Below are 23367 nucleotides of genomic sequence, written 5' to 3' on the forward strand. Positions count from 1 at the left end.
TGTCTTAGTTCTTTATAGACAAAGCACCGTGGGCATCGTGCTGTTATTCTGATATTGGGTACCTGGAGTGTCATTCAGCAACTTTTGGCATTTTCTCCGTTGTAGGGCTCCCCTCCAGTTCTCTTTGTCCTGATGCTATTGTTTCTTGATTCACTGCATGCTGCCTTGATTTCCAGGGTATGGACCAAGTCATTATAGCTCCTCTTGTGCCGGGCCAAACGGACAGTCTGCTGAACCTCTACATCTCTGAGTTCGTCTATAACGCGCTGGTGGGTAGCAGTTGGTGCTTCTGGGTAGACGAGGTAGACGAGGTAGACGAGGTAGACGAGGTGCACAAGTCGCTCAATGTCGACTTCGAATTCTTGGAGTGTTTCTGAAGATCAGTGTCAGGGCTTCGGTCACCATACCTCAGCTCAAGAGCTTCAACTAGTATAGAATAGTCCTTCTGCTCCGGAGTCTTTCTGCACCAGAACTGATATGGTCTGAAGCAGCTTGAGTGGAGATCCTTGCAGGGCCAGGACAAGTGCTGTAGCCTTCTATTCCTTGCCCCAGCCATTCACTTTCGCAGTTGCCTCGAACTGTCGCCTGTAGAAGGCCAACGATGATTGGCCATCAAAGGTGGGTGGCTTGAATTTTGGGTGGTAACTGGAAGTGCCCTCCACCTTAATATCCCCAGAGTAACTCTCTCGGCTTGCAGCAGCTGTAGCTTCCTTAATCATCTCATGGCATTCCTCTGTTACAGCTGCTACACACTGTTCAGTTGTCTGCTCAAGCTGAGATAGCTGTTGTGCATTCAGTTCATGTTCACCTCGCTGTTGCTCCTGTCAGGTAATTTGCTGTTCTTGCTGTGCATTTTATTTCCTAACTGTATGCTGGTTTTGTCAATCTTCATCATTTATTCTCTTCTTGGCAGTTCTTCACCTGTTCATGGTTATCCTCCATGTCCTCAATCTTAGTCTTCATGGGATTCTTCATCTCTTCTTGGCAACTCTTCATTTCATTCTTCATCTCTTCTAGGCCACTTTCAGATTAGCCAAGAAAGCCATCATGTTCTTAAGTTCATCAGCAGCCATCTTCCTTGTCCACATACACTATTATTCTGTCACTATCATTACTGTTCTAAGTATTACTACACAATACTTCACCTACAAGCTAACAGAAACCTTTACTCAAATCTACCACTAACTTTACTACAACTACACTCAAAACTAACTACTGTTCCTAACACCAATTTTAAACTGGAAAAACTAAAATCTAATGTTTTTTAACATTATTAAAAAATTTTGATTCATTATTAATTATTTGTAAATAATTTAATTTGGGCTATCCCACTTCTGACACCCAATTTACAAGTAGAAAAAACGGGTTCGTGAAGTTAGCCCAAATAATTTTTATACAGTTTAATTTGCTAATAATGATTGCCTTACAAATTTTATCACCACACTTAATGTCTGTTCACAAATCACTAAGTATCTGTGCAGTCCACAGTTCACACTCCTCGATGGAGCTAGGCTCAACTGTGGTTCGCCCCTTCCCTCGCAGCTGTCCACACACAGAGTCTAGTGCCACTCGGTCACACACGCACGGTCTGCGCCGCTCGCCGAACTTGCACTTCCCTCAGGTTGCTTGGTGGAACTCCCGCCGAAGCCGGCATCACCGCTTTTATACCAGTTGGCCGCATTTCTGGAACTGACTGAAGTGGTTGTGACGTGTCGCATCATCCCGGGCTGACACGATGCCTGAAGCATCCATAACAGCGGCGCTTATTAGCGCCACTCCATGCAGTAGCCTGCAGAATGCCCAGGCCGCTAAGGGATAAATGACAGCACCAAGAAAGGAGGGCAAGGGGCAGGGGGGTGGCAAAACAGGGCCACCCTAAACTACGAACGTATGCGCGCATGGCGTCAGTGGCCGCGCGGAGTCGCCAAGCCGCTCAGGTACCTGGCACGCGTCGTGCCCTTGCCTACCACGTTCATAACAACATAACTATATTTTTATAGTAAGATGAGAATTTCATGTATTTATATTTTTAAGGCATGCTAACTAAACTATCATGTTGATGTTTTTATGAAAGATTAATATGAGTTTTGATATAGATATTATATACTATTAAAATGTTAAACTGAAAATAATTGTTAAAACAAAGAATATGTGTTTACCATGCAAACAAAAGTATGTAAATTTGGATTACATAAATAAACAACATAAACAAACAAATAGTTGTATGCAGTAACAATTTAAAAAAAATATAAACTGGTTTTACATTAAGGAGAGAGAGCTGTCCGTTGTGTAACACCATCAATGTGTAGTTTCTGGCAACTAAAAGAGTGAATATAAGTTTTGTTAACTAAGGTTATAAGAAAATATTTGTATTCTGTCACATGAGTAGTAGCTTTGGTTTTGTGCATTTTCTAGAGGAAGCGTGTAGCAATCCAGCTAACTGCCCTTACCACTTCAAAAATAGTTTAATTTACAATTTATTATGTTATAATAAATGCTAATGTTAGTTCTCTTTTATATAATTGAAGTAATAGCTTGCCATTCTTTCAAGGAAGCATTTATGTGTTCCCCAGTAGTTTTATAATCAGAATTTATATTATTTCATGCTTTACTATTTATTTTAACGAATTTCTGACTTTGTGGTAAATAAGCCCCTAGATCTTATTTGTACCTCTTTGTTTGAATATTTACATTTTTTATGTGCTTTAAACTTTTTTTTCAATATTGCTTGTGTTTATTGGTTCATAAACAAAAAAGGTAACATAGTTCTCTATTGTAATTTTAGTTCCCGCCATGAGTGTTTGTTTGAAAACTGATGCAATAGTGTAGCCGGTGGCGTGAGATGAGAGAGACAGAGCTCAGAGACATTGGGAAGACATGCTAGTGTTCATTAGGCCACTGTTGCCATGCACCATGATTGGCTGGTTGTTTTTAATTGCAATTTTGTGATTGGGCGGTGAGGACTCGAACATGCGTTTCTGCCACAGAGTGATACACAATTGCATGCTAGCCAAGTTAGTCATTGTCTGGACGAGGTACTGATAGGCCGCGTGTTAGGCATTGACTCACTAATTATAAAGTTATGTAGTTGAAGAGAGCATTTTGCGGCTGTGGTCTGGGCACTACCATACATAATGAAGCTTTTTTCATGTTTGGAAATTTGAAACTAGAATTTTCAACCACAGTAGTTGGTAATAGCCCAAAATAAAGCTCGAGTGATAGCGGCTTTGTTCTAAGGACATAGTTCTGCGGATTTGTACCGTGAGTTCGTGTGTAACCATGAAACTTAATTACAAAATGTCAAGTTAAGAGTTTCCTTTTGGTACCTGCGAACAGTCAACATCTGTTAGCTTTCGGAGACAAAGAGAGGTTATGTGAGAAAGGTTGTACATTCTACCTGTACTGTTTTTTGTGATCGCAAGATGGCTACCCTGGTGGCTGTGAATTGTTTTTCAAGTCTTAATAAAAAATCCATTAATATCAGTTTGGTGTCTGAGATACATTATTTAAGTAACGAATTGACAACAAGTGCCTGTAACTTATATAATTTTGATGCCAAACTGTAATAAATATATAAATAATTAAAGACAATCTTCTTTTTACATGTGTTTTATGCACTTCAGACCAAATTTTGAGCTAGCCAAGGTGGTCTGCAGTGTGATAAGCCAAGTGGCAAGAGATTTAATTTTTAATGTTTTGTATGGCACAAGTTATTTTTTATTTTCAGGGCAAGGTGTCTCTTCCCCCTTCTACGGTCATAAATCCCCCCCCCCCCCCCTCAGTTATATTGTGTACTAATAATGTTATTGCTTACAATGTTGAGTGCAATGATGACAAGTAGTCAAAGAAAACTTTAACAAATTTAAATTTACAACAGAGAAAACACCGTCAATATTTATGCTTACTACATTGATAACACTGAAACTGTGAAAACAGTACAAAAAGTGTTATTAAAACTTCTGAATTTTTTAAATGTCAAGGAAAGTTATTATTTTTTAGAGTTTCTTCAGTGGTTGATACAAACCTTGTTGCCATGTCCTTTTGTTGAGTGATTTTTTTACTTTCAGAGTTTATTAATGCTAAGGTATATTTGCATTAGCCAGAATGCATATATGTATTCTTTACATAATGTTGTATGTAGAGGATGTATTTCTATGTACTGTGGTGGGCTAAGAAAGCCAGTGGCATGCAACAGATGGTTTAGTGTTGTTGTTCATCATTCTGTGGGATAAACAAGCCATTGTATGTTCATAGTTGTCGTGGCAACCAAGTAGGTTGAATGTTCTAAGGGAGTCTATTTGCTGTTTGTCATTTGTATTCTATGGAATCAACCGCTAGTGATTGTATGTATATATGTAATTTATGGATATGCAAGGATTTAAATTCTCACATTGTAACACAGAAAATGTAAATGTGCTTGACAAAGATATAGGATAGATAAAAAAATTCTTATTTCTCACCATTATTTTACATCAAGTTTTTCACTATTGCATTTGTACCAGTATTTTTTGTAAATCAAACCACATTATAACAAAATAATGGCATAACAACATTATTTCAATTTTATTAACCAAGGATAAGAGAAAATAAATACATTTGAATTTTTCCATAAGTAATAAGGTTTAATTAAAGGATGTTATAATTATATCTATTTCTCATTTCTTGATGACTTTTATATGTTAAACTTAAATTTAAACTTGTGAGTTTTAATGTTCCATCAACACAGACATATATGACAGATCTGCAATCTTACAAATCAGTAAAATCGTAAACAGTTTCTTTTCACTTTTGATGATGTACCACTTCTGCTTTGAACTTTTCAGTTAAATATATTTTCATTAAAAAGAAAAGTTGGAAAAGAAAAAAAGAGCCAGGGGGGGGGGGGGGAGGTTATGTGATGATGCAGAAACCATGATCTCGCCAATATTTTAGTATAATTTAAGATTGAATATTTTTCATTAATACAGTACAACAGATGGTCACTATATAGTTCAAGATCATGATATCCTAGTTTAAGTATTAATTTAATTAAAAATTGTTTTATTTTTTTATTTTTTATTTACAATATTGTAGATATTTAATTTTCTTAAAAGCCATTTAGAACCTTTTCCTACACAATTTCAAACTAGTGACAACATTTTAGTGTACATAGAAGGTGTTTTCTTTATGACTATTGTACGTGAATATTCTGTTCATAAGGAGATTTTTATATATGGTAGCAAATGGTTATGTTTCTAAAATATGAAACAGTGTTGTCAAATAAAGAACTAGGCAGGTGCGTGACTCGTGGTGTCAAAATGATAGATATTATTGTATCCTGTGCTATAGAGCATCCCACTCTTAGATTGCAGTGTGGAAGTATATGGGCGCATTCTCTCTCTCTCTAACACACGCCGATTGCCGTTAGCACTGTCCTTGTTTCTTCGTGCGTTGTTGCCAAATATCAAACGAAATTTAAAATTTTAATTTTTGGACCAAGCTTTTTTTCATATTGTATAGAATCAAAATACGCATCAGGCAATGCTTATTTTGAATACTTAACAATATTTTAAGTGTCCGAAAAAATTAAAAAACATAACTTATTCGCTGCGAAATGTTTTGAAGTATTCCGATATGTTTCACATCAAAAAAAGAAAACCTACATGTGTATTTCATTCAGATTTATTTTATTAGTAAATTAATGCCTTAGGACGCCACCGAACAAATGTTAAGACAAAAACTGTACAGGTTTCACTTAAATATTTTTTTTAATATATTGAAATGCATTTTCTCACAAACTGAAACATCAAAAAGTTGACCCGCGGAAAAAATTTTTTCTATTAAAGATAAATGGGGGACGAAAGCGAGAAAAATGTTCACAATGAATTGAATTAGATTTTAAAGGCAGCCCCATCTCAATTGCTTCTACAGTTTCCGTGGAAATAGCTGTTAAAGATGTGTCTTATCAGTACAAGAGCGCGCGCTGCCGTCGTAAGAGGAAACAGGGTCGTGTGTTTATATAAGTGGGGTTCTGTCCTACAAGCAATTTCAAATACATTGCTTCCTTAGTCAACAAAAAATATTATAATCGATTCTTGAACATAATATGTAAAATGTATGAAATAAATACGAATGAATTCAATAGCGATCATGGTACAAAATTTTGAATTATTTTTTTTATCCTTCTCAACACCAAGCATCTTATCAAACATTGTTTTAGACAAAGTTTTGGAAAATAACTATGATATTATTACAAACAATTTAAACAGATTTGATAAGGTGTCTACTAAGGCAGTTACGTTTTTTTGTCCGGTGAAATTTCGAAACCATGCAGTTATGGCTGGTCGTATCAAAAATGTATTTAGAAAACATTTTTCGGCATTAGGTAATCCGAGTTATCATACGTTAAAACGGATTCGATATTATTCATATTATGGGAGTTGTTGCGATTTTTCTGTTTTTCAAAAAATCTTCCCCATTTCGAACCAATTGTTCGGATTTTTCCCATAACTTCTCGACCGAGAATTTCCATTACTGTATTTTATTTATCATTTTGGACATGACTTGTCCAAAAATACGGCATTTATCGGGCCCATGAAAATGTGATTATATATATATATATATATATATATATATATATATATATATATATATATATATATATTATATATATTATATATATATATATTATATATATATATTATATATATATATATATATATTATATATATATATATATATATATAGGATTTTTAGAACAGAAAAGAAAACTTTAAGAAATTTTCGTCTACAATAGGCAGTTTTTATTTGAAATTTACATAAAAGTGGCATTATTACAAATTTATATGTGTAATAGTATAAAATATTATAAATTACGATATGATTTCTTAAAATGCTTCTTGTTCGATCCAAATTACAAAGACACGCATCTCCTGAAATTCGTAATGTGTTAGAGATTTGGCAACAGCGCGCGCCATAAGCCGTCTACTGCAATCTAAGAGTGGGACGGGCTATAGAGAGAGACGTTCGCCAGAACCGTCAGAAAACTTTCAGACTGGGAAATGACATAAAAAAAAAATAGTTTTAAAAAAACCTTTGTATCCAATAGGAACCTAGCTTTTTCGGGAAAGTCCCCACTTTTTGTATGTTTTTTTTATTTTTTAGTATATAGATTTAAAAAAATATCAACATAACATTATCATGACCAAGGACAACATAAATTTAAAATAAAGAAAAGTTAGGCTGCTGAGCACCACTTACCGCTTAACAGTGGTACATAAAGAGATAATTGAAGAGATAATGAAGTTAAAATTCCCAAGAAAAAGCAAAGATACACACAAAATAAAAGAAAACCACTACATGACATTATATCACAAAAAGATTGAAAACAAAAAAATTCCATACTATTAAAATTGGTTTCAGTTCTCACAAAGTAGACAACAAGAAGGTAAAATGTCGGTAGCAGTAGTCACTATGCAACTACTTTCGAATGGGCAGATGCCGAGCTTAGTTACAGATTCCCCTCAGCGGCAGAAGAAAATTTAGAGAGTAGTTTGCCAGGTCTGTAGATGGCGGACATTGCATGAAACAGAGACATAGAAGCCTGCATTTAGTTGCCAAAGGGACTGAGATATGACATAGAAGATGATGGTAGACGGAGGGCAGGATAGGGGATGGGTCTGAGGGAGAAGGTGTAGGCCTGGGGAGAGAGGTAGAGAGACAGAGAGAGCAGCAAAGTACTGGGAGCGAGGGGTACGGGAGGCACGGCATAACTGCAACATGTTGTAAGAGTGATGCATCAGCCGAGCGAGCTCTCGAACACAGGAGAACACGTGGACAGAGCTGATGTCAACAGGTCACACGAGACAGGACGATACGAACTGCAATGGCCGTAGCCGGCTGTACGGGACATTAAGCCATGCTGTGAAACTGTACATGTGACACCTGGTGCTGCAGCTGTGCCCTGCAGGACTTTGCTGAGCGATATCATCTCGTGCGACCACCGCCTATCTCAGTTCGTGCCGTGGGTACTGTGTAACCTAACGTCAAAGTATAATAAAAAAAAACGTACTGAGTACCGTGTTATTTACTGACCACGTGCCAGCTCTCCCAGGTATCAGGCATGTGGGTTGCCTTTAAGAGCCCACTGGAGTGTGCAACCATCTTCCCGCTAGAGCGGGTCAGGTCTGTGCGATAATTGGAGGCTAGGAGAGACCAAATCTCGTTCCCCACATGACGTCCCGCCCTGAGACGAGTCTCTGCCAGGTCTGTGTGCGCTTATCATACGGTGGTGCCCAAATTCACGACTATTGACGATTCACACCCTCTGGAACCACGACCATCCTATGTGAACAATCTACATATATGGTAAAGTAGTGATTGTAAACAAAAATGCTTGTAAATTAGAAAGTAAACATTTTAACATGATAAACTTTGCAGATGGGTCAAGTTGTGGAATAGTTAGGTTTCTAAAACTTTTTTTTTTGCATTTACTGAAATTTATAAAGAAAACATTATAAGCAGGAAATGCACTATTCATAAAACATTGTGTGTAGGACTTTAAAAAAAAAACTATGTTATAAGCAGGAAACATGATAAGCAGGAACATTAAAACAGGATTTTACTGTAATTGTTATAGGCTGATTAAAAAAGTAAGTAAAACTCTAAATTGCAAAATGTGAGGGGGGAAAGGGTGATTTTTTGGGGTGGTTCATTACACATTCTATCAAAAAAGTCAGTAAGTTTTAAGTATTAATGAGAAATATTTTTACTTACTTTGTCCTATGTAAAACTGTAACATAACACTTCCACATAAGAGAGAAGGTAAACATCTCAACTTGATCAACATGCACATAATTACGTATAACTCATCTTATGAGCATCTTGGAAAAATAATTTTTCACTAACTACAAATATCTGATACTGTAGTAGCTCTTCTGAATAAACTAATATTTGAGGCATTATGGCATAATTTATAACATAATATGGGCGGAAGCTGAAAACTAAAATCATTCATAAAAAAAACACTAAAATTTTATCAAATGTTATGTTAGGTAACATTAACAACTCATAAGCAATGTCCCAATAGGTTAGGTTGCTTCAGCATGTATTTAAAAACATATTCACTTGTGTTGTAAGCCCAAACCACTGTAAGATAACAACATTGCCACCTTGATGATGCAAATGTGCAAGGACAATAATTAACTGTTTAATAAGCAGTCTACAATTTTCAATATGTCTGTGGTCATTAAAGTTAATCAAAGTTGATGAAACCACTGAATTAGAACTGTTACCAATATCACTCTATTACCACTATCACACTGTTACCACTATTACTGGTCTTTGGTAACATTAAAATGCAGTTCTAATATCTCAAAAATGAATGTTTAACATTACCTGTAAAACTAATAAAACACTGTGTGTGAGTTTGATGTATAAAATTCCTGGTTACAACAAGTAATTCAAGCATGATTCCAGGTTTTTCCAAACTATGAAAATTCCTACAAATTTTCAGCTTCTTCCAAAATTTAAGGATGATGGCCATCCTGTCTATCTTAAAGATCAATGGACCAATATGCTGAAATATTGGTATGCTAACCACTAAAGAATGTAGATATAATTGAGAAACTACACAGTTTGTGATATTTGTCTGAATGTCATATGAAACCAATTTTTAAAATTTAAAAATATTTAACATAAAATCTACAACTTGAAACAAATTTCAATCAAATCTAAGTCTGGAAACAGACTTACTTAGCTTCGAACAAGTGAGGCCATCCAACAAAAATGCTCTCCCCAAGAATCTCCTTCGCTACTTCTTCCAGTGTTGGGGAGTCTTTTTGAACAATTTTCACTATCATGTTTTCACCTCTGCTGGGATGTTCAAACACCATGGTCCGACCTTTATGCAGGAAATACTGAAAATAACATTTAACATTTCCTTATGGTAATAAACATTCCAAACACTGAACTAAAAAAAAATAATAATAAAAAAACTAACATATAAAACATACACGTGAATTATGGATAAACATAGAACACATTAATAATTGGATATTCCAAATAGGAACTGTATAAAAAAATGTATATTAAAACAAATTAGTTATAATGATCAACTTAGAATTTTTGCAAAAGACTTAAATTTTCATTAAAAATGTCAGCACTCTGGCTTTAACATATTTGCTGTAAAATATTCGCATTATAATTAAATTGTACTACAAGAGTTTGGCCACAAGATTACATGCACAACACACATATAGTTACAACAATTATTAATTAAAATCAGATCCATTTAGAGTTGTTTGTCTTAACCAAGTTTCCTAAATACAACTTTGGTTAATTCTTCCCATTTACAACATTAGTAAAATTCCATAATTACCAGCAATACAGAGTAAGCAACAAAGTTATCATATAAACAAAATAAAAAATAAATAAATAAGTAAATAAATAAATTTATACTATTTGCTTAGTTGTAAAACCACATAGCTCCAAAGAACCATTCTTGGGGTTATTGCACTAGAATTATGCCTAGAGTGTTCACCGCGAGCCTACAAATCCACGTAACTCCAAAAATAAATGTTAAGGTTTCAAAAAATAATTTTGCAAAGCACGTATATTTGAGAAGGGATTTTTGTGTTTTCAAACTTGGCAATGTCAATAAGAAAGCAATGTTTTTGCAATGCTTTTTTAGGGGTGTTCGAAGTCCATTTTTTAATGGTCGAAGTCGAAGTCGAATTCTAAATCTTCAAACTTCCGAAGTTCGAAGTCGAAGTTGTAACTTTTCTACAGAATAATTGAAGTTTTTTCACAGTATTGATATTTGTTTATTTTTTTTAAAGACAAAAAAATGTTTTTAAACAAACATCTCTTATGTATGAACTGGATTATTTTAATTCAAAAGTTTATACTATTTACAAGAAATCGAACACAAGAGCTTGACATTAATAACTGCAACATGCTGATTATTTACAGTTTATCCTGACTGGAGAAGAAAATGTTAGAATTTGAATGCAGGAAAACCATTTCTTGTGCATGCTCTGGCAAAAGACGCTGATGTTTTTCTGTGATGATGTTTCCAGCAGCAGAAAATATACGTTCACTGTTGACTTGCATTGCAGGAATCGGCAAATATTTTTGAGCTACTTGAGAAAGTTTTGGATACCTACTGTGTCCTATCATTATCCACCAGTCGTACGGAATTTCTTTTCTGTTCAGTCTTGTTTCATTTAAATACAGTTGTATTTCTGAATCCTCAGTAGCTGTTGTTTCATTTGGTACACTATCGAGTGCATTCCAAAAGCTTGATATGTCAATACTTCTGCACTGTGGTTCAGGTTCACACTGAGGCACGCATTCAATTTGCAATTTCTCTATTTCAGCTGACAGTGTGGCCGAAGCCAACACTTTATCTGACAGAACACTGCGAAAACTAGGATCAATAATAGTTGCTACCTGATAAACACCATCTTCAGAGTACAGCGGGAACTTCTCCATAATAGTTTGCATTAATGTTTTGGCAAAAATAGTACCCTCAATTCGTTTTTCCTTTCCAATATTTTGTTGTAAATGATTCTGAATGCAGTGCAGTACCGGAATAACCATTGAACAAGTTGGATATTTGTCACCACTCATCTCTTCAGTTGCTTCTTTGAGTGGTTGAAGAATTTCAACTAGTCCATGAATGTGCATCCACTCATTTTCATTGAGCGAGCTGATTTCACTGTTATTTAGAGAGCTAGCAAGCTCAGCATTGACAGCATCTTGGATTTTCACTAACCGCACTAACATTGAGTATTCGCTAGACCACCTAGTGTCTACGTACTGAATGACCAAGTTGCTGCATGTTCAGTTGCGTTTGAAGTGTGTGCATTCGTTTATGTGCAGAGCTGCTCCTTCTGTAATGCCCTACAATACTTTTGCACTTGCCCAGCAATGAAGTTACAAAAGGGAAGGAAAAAAATTATAATTTCTAAAACATTGTGATTAAAGTCAATAGTTAAGTAGCTAATTAATAAAGAACATTTTAGTACAATATTTAATTATTTTGAATAATAAACGTAACTTACATGAGGGTGTTTTCAGAACCTTTCTGCAAGTTCTGCAGATACAAGTTTTTTATCATCACTCCTATCAAAGAACAAATATATTACATTCGCCGGCATACTTGGAGACTGTTTGCTTGTACTGGGGATAGGATTGTCTTCATCATGATCACGCTTGCGTGCAACCGATATCACGTCCATTATGTTTAGTTTTTCATATTAACAAAATCAGTATGCTCCGGAACGTATGTTAACCTAGCGGATAAAAACACTATCAACGCCGTGTCTCATGCATGTACTATGTGCGTACGGTAAAAAAAAAACCTCCCGCCATTCCTTACTTTCGATGTTAAAACAAATGCTAAAAGCTAAATATTGTGTTGGAATGTGGGAATTGGCATAAACAGAAATTTTGTTGACATAGTTTACATACCAATTTCAACATTTTTCAACATTTGTGGCAGAAATCCGTACGTTGATACACCAAAAACCATATATTAAACGATTAGGAATAATCTTTATTGTGCAAAGAAACAAAATATTAAAAAAAAGTATCGACCACTATTTATTTACATTCCGTTTAGCCTTATTTTTGGTTAAGATCATAGGGCTCACTCAACTTCAATAGTTTCGGACCACAAATAATTAAATATTTTAACTTCATCAATGCAATCATTTGTAACTACCCGAAAACTCTTTATTGCTGAAACTAAAAGTAACGTTTACGTAATTTAATATTGAGATAATTATTTGGACGCGAACAATCACATGATGATGCTACCAGGATGGCCAACCGATGCTATTAGAAATCTTAAGACTTAATATTGTTGAAATGTATAAATATAATTCCCAAATATCCTTTTTTGATATGTAAATTAATTAATAAGTGCATTATTTTTTATCTGTTTAGGTTGAAACAAATATTTATGTTATTACTTATTACCATTTCATCGGAGCACGACGCAAAATTGCTTTTTTATAAATCATATCACGTTGGCCAACCTGCATGAAATTGTTAAAATAAGGAATCGCTGCCGACCATCGCCGTAGATATTATTTAAATTATTTTTGCTTATGAAGTAACAAATATACAGTTCTAAACTCTGTTTTACTGTAATAAAGTGATATTATATTTACGCCAAATCTTCGTTACAATATTGTTGAATGAAGCCTCAAGATAACTGACCAGTTATTAATGATTCCTCCGAAAAAAATTCTTGTTGTTAACTTCGAACCGAAGTCGACAAGCTCCGATTCGACTTCAACTTTTTCGAAGCTTCGAACACCTCTACTTTTTGTATACTGTAATTGTAATGATGCAATGATACTAACTTGATTATTCCTTGGTTGTGCATTTCTGTAATTTACAACATATAAATGTACAAAGTGAGTGCCAAAGTACAGTAAACTCTCTCCAGTCCGGAGTTCTTGGGGATTTACAGACCACGGATTTGTGAATACTCCAGATTTTTGAGAGGTAAAATAATTGTTTATTTTTTTACTGTTAAAAAACATGTTTTTTCTCTTCCCTCGTGTAGGTAAATGACACGTTAAGAGTTATCTAATGGAATTACATAAAACAGCATACATTGCTAAAAAGATTAAAAATTACTTAAAATAAAAATAACGCCACGTCTCTCTTTGACACTGTGTACTAAAGCATCTCCCACTGCACTGTTTACAACCAGCCGGCTGCACGGACGGTAGACACGCGGCGCGGCGCCGACCAGCTGGCTGTAAACAGTGATGCAATCTTTTGTTTACGACCATGTCTCAACATAATGGACACGAGTGCCAACATATACAGAGAACAAAACACACACATAAACTGACGTGGATAAATACGTAAACAACTGTCATTACACTTACCTTGCCATTAACTGGGCTTTTTTAGTCTTATGACACAAAAATTATTACACATATTAAAATCAAACTCGCCACTTTACAAAACATCTGTATCGCATATAAACACAATTTACAAGAGCGTGCACACACAATATCACTTTAAATTTCCGTATTTAGAAGATTCAAAGTTAGTGTCACGGCTGCTTTAATCACTGTCTTCGGAGTCATAAACAGTGTTGGTGGCAGTCCCCGTTGTTGGCGGCTGGGGCTGGGATGACAGCTCAGTTGTTTCTTGTCTGGAAAAATGGGTCCTGATGTCCGACTGCTTGATTGATTGTCTTTGTTTATGTAAAAACGTAGAATGCAATATGCGGCACTGCATTATTTCGGAGACAGAATAACAGTCCCTTTTGTTTTCCGCAAACTTAATTAAAGTGTTCCACACCGCAGCAGCATCACTCCAGGCAACTTCAGTAGCATCATCACCATCATCATCGCTTTCACTCTCTGGGATGACAGTTTACGATTTTGAGAGCTTGAAATAATTTCTTCATCTGTTAAAGTTAGAGTAACAGGAACATCCTTGTCAACATCTAGCCATTCATTTACTTCTACAGACAAAAGTTTGTTGACAGGGTTCTCAACATCGTCACGTTCAACCATTTGTATAATTTCACAGTACACATCCTGTATTTCCTCGCCTGGTTGCCTGCCAAATCCCTTGAAATATTAATCTTCTGATTCATCATCTTCCTTCTGAGGCCATATCTTTTGCCATGCTTTGTGTAGACTTTCACATTTCACTGAGTTCCAGGCACATGAGACATTAAATATGGCATTTTTGATTTTGTACTTTTTTGAAACTCAGCAATACTCCCATCATAACTCGTCAGTTGCCGCATAAAATCACATCTGTATAACATCTTCACATTCTGGATAACTCCTTGGTCCATTGGTTGAATAAGACTTGTCACGTTTGGTGGCAGGTATACAACAGATATGTTACCTTTAATGAGTTGATTTGCTGGAGGGTGGGCATGACAATTATCCAATAGCAAAACAACTTTGCTGTTGTTGGGTTTATTTATAGCCTGTAAGTGTGCTTTGACGGTCGGTACAAAAACATTCATAAACCACCACAAAAAAATCTCAGAATCCATCCCAGCATTGCTTTGTGACTTGTAGTGGACTGGAAGGGGAACATGGGGCGCGTCCTTGAAGCACCGTGGTTTGGCATATTTCCCTATAACTGTCAGTTTCACTCTGCGCGTCCCCGCAGCATTAGCACACACCAGTACAGTTATGCGTTCTTTATTTAGTTCGAAGTCATGTACAGCTGTTTCGTTCCCACCAGCTAGAGTTGTATGTGGAAGGCATTTCCACAATAAGCCAGTCTCGTCGGCATTATAGACTTGGTCTGCAGAAAGTTGATTTTCATTTATCAGCTTTGCTAAGTAAGTGCGAAATCTGTCAGCAGCTTCAGTGTCGGCTAATTTCTGTTCACCTGACACATCAAGTTTTCTTATTCCATGTCGTTCTTTGAAACGGGTAAGGCAACCATCAGAGAATGTGCAAGCTTCTGTCAACTCAATCTTCTCATAAAATTCCTTCCCTTTTTCGATTAGCATCGACCCTGATATTGCAGCACGTTCTGACCTCTTTAATGAAAAACGCTTAAATAATGCAGAGTCCAATTCCTGTAGTTTGGGCGTGTGAAGAGTTTTGCGTTTCAAACAGTTCTTTTCCGACTCACTCTGCTACGAAAGCTTTGAGTTTTTCCTTTTGTTTTTTTATGTCATACACGGTTGACTCGCCAATACCATACTCAAGCGCGATTGCTGCAACACGTACACCACGATTCAACTTGTCACATATTACAAGCTTTTGTTTTAATGTCAGTATTACGTGTTTTCTTTTCACTTTCATAATTCTCCACACTCAATAAAACCTTTAAATATGTACAAGCAACTGCTGTGCACGTCTACTCTGAGCTACCGGAAACGCTCCACTAAGCAGTTGCTCTCTATCGTGAGACATTTATCTTCCCCCTATCTAAATATCCTACACTCGCAGCGCGTCTTTTTTTTGTTCGTGTCAGATGTCACGCGTTTTGACAGGCGGAAAAAAATAACAGAGATGCGAGTGCGTGTATCGTAGTTACAAGATGCGGCACACACACTTTTTTACCGTGGGAACACAGCGCACCACAACACTGCAGAACGCTTATAAAAAAAACATTTATTTTTCGGTTACAAAACACCACGGATTTCTGAGTACCACAAATTCTCGGGGTCCGGATTTGCGAGAGTTTGCTGTATTATAATATGTAATATTTTTTATTTAAAATGCAAATATTCCCCAGAAAAATAAGTAAATATGAAGCACTGGAGTTAAGACGTGTGCAACAATGTAGATGTTAAGTTTATGTATCAGTGAACTTAGAGTTATGCAATTAGTTAGTAGCCTTTGTTTTTGTTTAATTATATTACTATACTAGCTGCCCGACCCGGCTTCGCACGGCTATACTAATGGAAAAAAATTAAGCCACATCTCCCATTTACAGTAATGGTAAATAAAAAAAAATTCAATGAAAATTTATTACAAAGCTGTATAATGTACCGGAGAGAAAATGAATAGCACCGATGGTTTCCCGACTCGTGCACGCAACGTACAACTGACGTACCCGTACTTTACTACGGCAGTCTACAGGCAGATCACTCTTGCGCCGCTCATTATACATGCCCCTCCTTGTGGGTACGCCACTGCCGCGCGATGCCCGTTGCCATGGAGACGCAGAAGGCATGAACAATGCAAAATCCTGTTCTCATGCAGACAAAGTACCCACTGTTGCCTGGTTTTAACTACCAATGGGATCTAATTTTCGAAAAATATCATCCTGCGTAACATAAGGAACATTACTGTAAAGTTTCAAGTCTGTAAAATATATATACTTGAAAAAAAGGGCAATAAAAAAAAATTAAATACCGAGAGAGGAAAAAAAAACAATAGTTTAGGTTTGCGATAAGTGATAAAAAGTATTTAAATACTAATTGAACTCTTATGAGGGTACTGATTGCTTCGTTGTTAATATCACACGGGTGTTTTTTACTTGTATGGGAAAATTAAGAATGATAAGGCATCTAGTGCGTGGCAACAATGTTAATAGGCAATAGGAAATAAACGTCTAGCACCTGCGGCATTGTCAACACACACTTCGTACGTGTACTGCATGTTGTATCTAACCCCCTCCAACGCATTTGATTCTAAATTGGACTTTTAGTAAGGATAGCTAATGTTATTGATAATATAATATAGCCTATAGCCTTCCTCGATAAATGTACTATCCAACACTGAAAGAATTTTTCAAATCGGACCAGTGGTTCCTGAGATTAGCGCGTTCAAACAATCAAACTCTACAGCTTTATAATATTAGTATAGATAACATGTAGTGCTTAGTTTACTAAATAACTAATAAAACATTATGATTTTCTATGATATTTTTTATGGTGCACAAATTTTCTATATTTCTTCATGGTAAAAGTTGAGTTACTTGTTTCGCTTAATCCTACACTTACAGTTACAATTTCTGAGTGTTTCATTTTGCAATGAGATTCCATTTTTGCTTATAAGACATAAATGTTATTAATACTACCCCAGGAGTTAAGTGATCAGTATTTCAAAATTATTTTCTTTTACTGACCAATGATTGATATTCATTGTTTCCTTCAGGTACATCTTCTAGATCATACAAGATTTTAAACCTGTTGAAAAGCAAAAAAAAATACGACTCAAAATCCTCACTGCAAAGAGGTATGATGTAGGCTGAATGCACAATAGTCTTATTAATAATACCATTTACAACCTTTATAGCTAAATGATAATTCTTCTTCTTAAGATGAATCTAGCATAAAAATGGTTCAAAAAACATCATGAATACCAAGCAACGATGCCGTAATAATCACAGACAGCCTTACTAAGCTAAATGATGATTACAGCAATAAAGCCTGCTCCTGGTTGCCCATGGTCTGTGGATCCAGCGACAACCATCGTGACGACACCACCAAGCCACAACGGTGTCACAGCTTTGAACAGCCCTGCACAGTCCAATGATTGCTACAACAGGGCTGATACTGACATGCTTATTCCACAGGAAAATGGAACTATTATAAGAATGTTTTCTGTCCCTAAAGAGCAAAACAGTTTTGCCTGTGATTTGTCTCTTAATAATTTATCAATTATAAGAATCAGTGAAAATAAAGGATTCCAAATAGCATAGCAAATAATAAGATAAGGTGTAGATATAACCTACAAAGATGGCACAGCATTAAAATGTGGAAATGCGATAGCAAGCCAACATCATGAAAAAAAATTAACTACTGGAGAAATGTAAACGAGTAAAGAGGCACCAAGTGAAAAGAGAAAATAGGAATATAAGGAAGCCAAGATTTTTTTGTGAATAAAAACAGACTTAATTTGGTTATTGTTTGTTTAATATTATTTTTGGTACTTTCTGTGTATGTTCCGCTAGTGTTTTGTCTATGTGTGTTTTATATTTTTGTTGTTCACGTGCATGTGCACATGTTGTAGTGAAATTTTATATATATATATATATATATATATATATAATTTATTCAGTTCTACATGGAAAGAGTGAAGTACACTGAAGTAAACTTAACACAAAGAGCACCAGATAGGAAGAATGCTGGCTCTTCACGGCTAAGTTCCATTTGAGAGTGGGCAATACCAACAAAGAGAGTGTAAAGGAATATTGTGTGAGTGGATGGCTGCCAACTGGTTACAAGATGATAATACAGAAGAACGTGAAGAGTTTAAGGGTAAAGCTGAGCCATTTGTGACACAGATGTTGGGGAATGCAATTTATCCAGACTACAGCTTTGGAAAGATAGTGCAAGAAATAGGCAAGAAGAGTTCAAAGCATATTGCAATCTATGAATAGAATTTTTGTCAACACTGCCGAATGTAGTGCTCACTAGGTATTGTCTGTCTTCATTCGAGGCTCTACTCAGAATCGACATGGACATCAAAACGACAACTTTATGACATGCATAGTACAGATTGGTGTAAAACAGGTGATGGCAAACTCCTGTTAATACGTATGATCCTTTCATAAACCATTTGATGATTTAAATTTGTCAAATTTGAAGCCCAAAAAGGAAGTACGTCAAACCTCATTAATACGAATCCGCATAGTACGAAATTCCCGTTTATGCGAAGTACTTTCATAGTCCCAGAAAATAAGGTATGCTTTCCTATGTTATTCAGTACTTTTAATACTAAATACGGTTAATATGAATTACGAAGTTGTTTTGATCCCTCAAGTAGCTGTTAACGTGTATAAGTAAACGGTTCATACGAATTTCACAGCCGAAGTCTAAAGTGAATCACGTCATCATAACCGTCATGTAAACAAACGTGTCTCCAAAGATAGATGTATGTATCCTACAGCGCAAAATGGTCGAAAAACAAGATGAAAAGTTCAACTCTAGTGGCGATGTTAGTAACTAAACTAGAAAAAATGCCATGTTGTAAACTGAAAAGGAAAGTACTCTATACCTTATTAATATTAGTCGTCGGAAGTGTACATACGTAGAAGTTTAAACAATCCATGGAAAAAAGTTCTGATATTTTCCATTGTTTACGCACGTGTGTCTTAACCTCAATTTTAAGTGTGAGTTGTTTTGTAATATGACTGCGAAACGTAAACGCAACGACCTTACATTGCAAGTTAAAGTTAAAATTATCGAAGAAGTAGACAATGGAGAGAGAACGAAAACTGAAATTGCGAGAGAATTTAACATCCCGCAATCGTTGTTGTTGACAATACTAAAAAATCGTGAAAAGATTGAATCGGCTTTTGCGAGTTCGTGCAAATTAGCAACAAGAAAAAGAATGCGAGGCCCAAAACATCAAAAAATGGAAGCTACCTTGTTGCAGTGGTTTGAAGAAATGCGTGCAGCACACTTGCCTATTTCTGGACCTATGATTCAGAAGAAGGCAGACTATCTAGCATTGAGGTTAGGAATTTGAGACTTCAAGTTCAGCCATGGTTGGCTACAATGGTTTAAGGATTGCAATAATCTTGTTGGCAAAATTATGTGTGGGGAGTCGGCAGCAGTAGATACGACCAAAGTTAAAGATTGGATACATACTGCTCAAACAATACTTGATCAGTACTGGCCTTTGATAAGCTTTTTAATGTGGTAAACAATGCCTATAATAAAAAAATAGTGCAAACCAGAATTGATGCTTTTTTTAAACCAAATGTTTGAATAGAAAATGTGTCATGAATGCAAGTTTATTGAAGTTTGTATTATGATTTATTCTGTACGTGTTGCATTGTGTTTGTTTTCTTCAGTGTTTACAAATTGTTATGCATGTAGTGAAGCCAGCTTATACTACCAACAGTGTATATAATTTTCTTTATGGTTGTAAATAGGCATTTAAAGTTCAATCAAGTTTTTTGTCATGATATCCCAATAGTTTGGTTAATACAAACCCTCGTTATTACAAAGTGCTAAAATTATGGTCCCTTCAGGTTTGTAATAATGAGGTTTGACTGACACTTGCAGAGCAAACAAACTGGAGCACATAAAGAAAGAAGCTTTCAATGATTATAAAAATAAGAAAGATGCAGTAAGACCGGAATAAGAACAAGATACGAAGAATGAAAATTATGTCTTTACCATAGACCTCTGATCACTACCACTCTGTTTTTGAATCCAATGCATCGGCTCTGAACTAAAGAAAAAAACTGTCTGTTGTAGAGGTGTGTTCTGGTGGTGTGCAATTACAATGCAGTGACTATTTAGAGTTCCTTTTGCATAATTATTATTTTATATATATATATATATATATATATATATATATATATATATATATATATATATATATATATATATATATATATATATATAAAATGGGGTTTGCCTGTGGGTGTGTCAAATAGGTGAATAGTGAAAGTGTTTGTGATCAAATATATGTATATTGAAGCAGTGCGGGCACTGCTCAGCATTCCTTCCCCTCCATTCCCCTCCTCTCTCCACCTTTCCCCTTCCTCACCAACCCTCCTTCCTACCCCCCTCTTCCACCCTACACCGCCGCGCCACCAGCGCGCTCTGATGTGTATTGTTCCCGGCCTATATAACCTCGGCACCCAGGCTATTTGCCGCAGTCTATCGGTCGTCCGACTCAAAGGCTGTCACTTGGGGCTGGCGTCGCGTTGGTATGTACTTGGCTGTGAAACTTAGCTTCTGTAATTAGTATGTTCTCTTATTCTTGCTTGCGCGTTGTGGCTGCGCTTTTACCCTTGCATTTTTGCCATGATTTGTAATGTTTGTAAGCCATCTTGGACCCTTCAGGTCATTGCTTGATTTATTTCTTTGCTAAAGTTTCTTATGCACACGCCGAGTAATACCTGTAGCTTGTGTAAAATTTCTTTTCTGCGGTTGTATATGGGCACGCCACGATGGCTTTGGACACTTCTTGTCAAGCCGCATCGTAATGGTAATTTTAATTGTAATTTATCTCTTTCTTGCTGTTGCTTTCAGCCTAGCGGCCCATATTATTTGTACTACGTCAAACGCGTCGCCAGTTGGCCCACTTAATCTCAACATTATTTTAGCTTGTAAGGATGATTCCCGCAGGAATGCACGATGAATGCATAGTTATTATTGCTAGTAAACGACTTATATATATATATGTATGTTTTGCCTCTATAATTTTATAAATAAATTGTTATTTTGCATAAGATTGACAATATTTCTTGCAGCACTAGCACACCATTGCCATGGATCTTACTCGAAAGACCCCTTGTTTTTTTCTTCGTTTTCAGTTGTGACCCTCCCACGGCTACAACTTCTGCGCTACTCTGCTTCGGCAGTGGTTTTGCTGTGTGTTTTGCTTGTTTTCTTTCATACCCAGAGCGGATCGGGAGTCAGCTGGATCTATCGGCTTCACCGCGACGAGCTGATACGGTATCTAGAGGAGAACCAGCTGCCTGCCTCAGCGAGCGACACCGTGGCTGACATGCGCGCCCGGCTCGTTCAATTCATACGCGAGGTCAGTGACGTCTCGTCTGGTGTTCCGACGGCGCAGCCCACACTGGAAGTAAGTCCGGCTTCCGATAATTCCTTTTCCCAAAAATTGTTTTTTTCTGTTCTCAAATCCCTTCCTGTGCTGAGTGGTTGTGAGCCTAGGCCTATTCTAGATTTTTTTCTACAGGCTGAGCACCTCGCTAAATTGAATTTGGTGTCAGCTGGCACCTTTATGAAAGCTCTGCTTAGTAAGTGTACTGGCATGTATGTGTCTAGGTTAACAGAGGCTATCGTACAGAAGGTAGATTTTCATACTTTTAAGACGTCGGTACTTCGTGCTGTGTGTCCGCCGCGTGTCATGGACGCGTGTAAGCGCGATTTGATTTTCAGGTTTTAGCGTCCTAATGAGTCAGTCACTCAATACATTGATGAGGTTGTTTCCTATGCCGATGTTTTGGAAATTGACATCGCTGAGCCCGAGTTAGTACAGCTTATTTTAGGCAACTTTGTGCCCCATGTGCTCACCCACTGTGGTATGTTAGCTCCGCCTTCCACCTTTGATGCTTTGCGTGCTTGGGATAGTGAGGTAGAGGCGCGGTTATTAGCGGTGTCTAAATACAAGACTGAGTTCTCGCCTCCCTCTAGGTCTACGTCCGTGTCACGTGTTCGTGACAGGGGATTTCACAGCTTACAGGTTACCTCAGACTTTCGTGGCAGTGACGCACACGATGCTGACTAGTGTTTTACGCACACGATGCTGACGCTAGTGTTTTACGCACGTATGAAGATAATAGTTGTCAGCATTCCCTTTTCGCCTCGCCTTCATGACAGCTCACGTGCGCGGCGTTCGCCACCACGTAGATTTGACAGTGGGTCGCGTGCGCGCTTTTCCGCCGGCGGCGCGGCTAGTGTAATTCCTCCCGGTGGCCGCCCGTCTGCCCCGCCTCTTGACACTACCCAGCCGCGCCGGCGTTTGACTGGCGGCGCTGTTGACACTTCTGTGCAGCTAGTACAGGGTGTTCAAACATTCACTCGCACTCACTGCGCAAACTGTTGCGTGTTTGGATATGTGACTGAGGACTGTGATCAGGCAGGCGTTGATGTTAACGCACATAGATGTTTTTCTTGTAGGGGATTGGGTCATTACCGGAGTAATTGTCCGGGAAACGGCCATTGCAGGACGGAAAAGAGGTCGTGTCTGTCGCTTCTATAGGAAAGCCTCTAATTCTGTTTCTCTGAATTTCTTGCCCGTGTGTATTCACGAGCGTTTCTTTTCGGCTCTTGTTGATACCGGTGCTACATGCTCGGCCATTAGTGAGACATTTCTCCAGACCTTAATCAAAACATTTCCTAAATTTTCTTTTCGTGTATTTTCTGAAGACCAGATTAATATTTGCGTGGCGAATGGCGAGTGCCTTCGCGCAAATACGTTCGTGGTTATTCACTTT

General features: G+C 36.9%; 1 protein-coding gene across 3 annotated transcripts in view; it reads right to left on the minus strand.

Moving 5' to 3' along the window:
- Window positions 1-23367, minus strand: part of LOC134531598 (5'-3' exoribonuclease 1) — a 373786-nt gene that overhangs the window by 184742 nt on the left and 165677 nt on the right. For all 3 annotated transcript variants that reach the window (XM_063367328.1, XM_063367329.1, XM_063367330.1), the window contains exon 15: window positions 9733-9896. In XM_063367328.1, the coding sequence (XP_063223398.1) occupies window positions 9733-9896 (164 nt within the window). The remainder of the gene's footprint in view (window positions 1-9732; window positions 9897-23367) is intronic.

The sequence above is a fragment of the Bacillus rossius genome, chromosome 5, assembly GCF_032445375.1.
Source record: "Bacillus rossius redtenbacheri isolate Brsri chromosome 5, Brsri_v3, whole genome shotgun sequence".
In the NCBI taxonomy this organism is placed as follows: Eukaryota; Metazoa; Arthropoda; class Insecta; order Phasmatodea; family Bacillidae; genus Bacillus; species Bacillus rossius.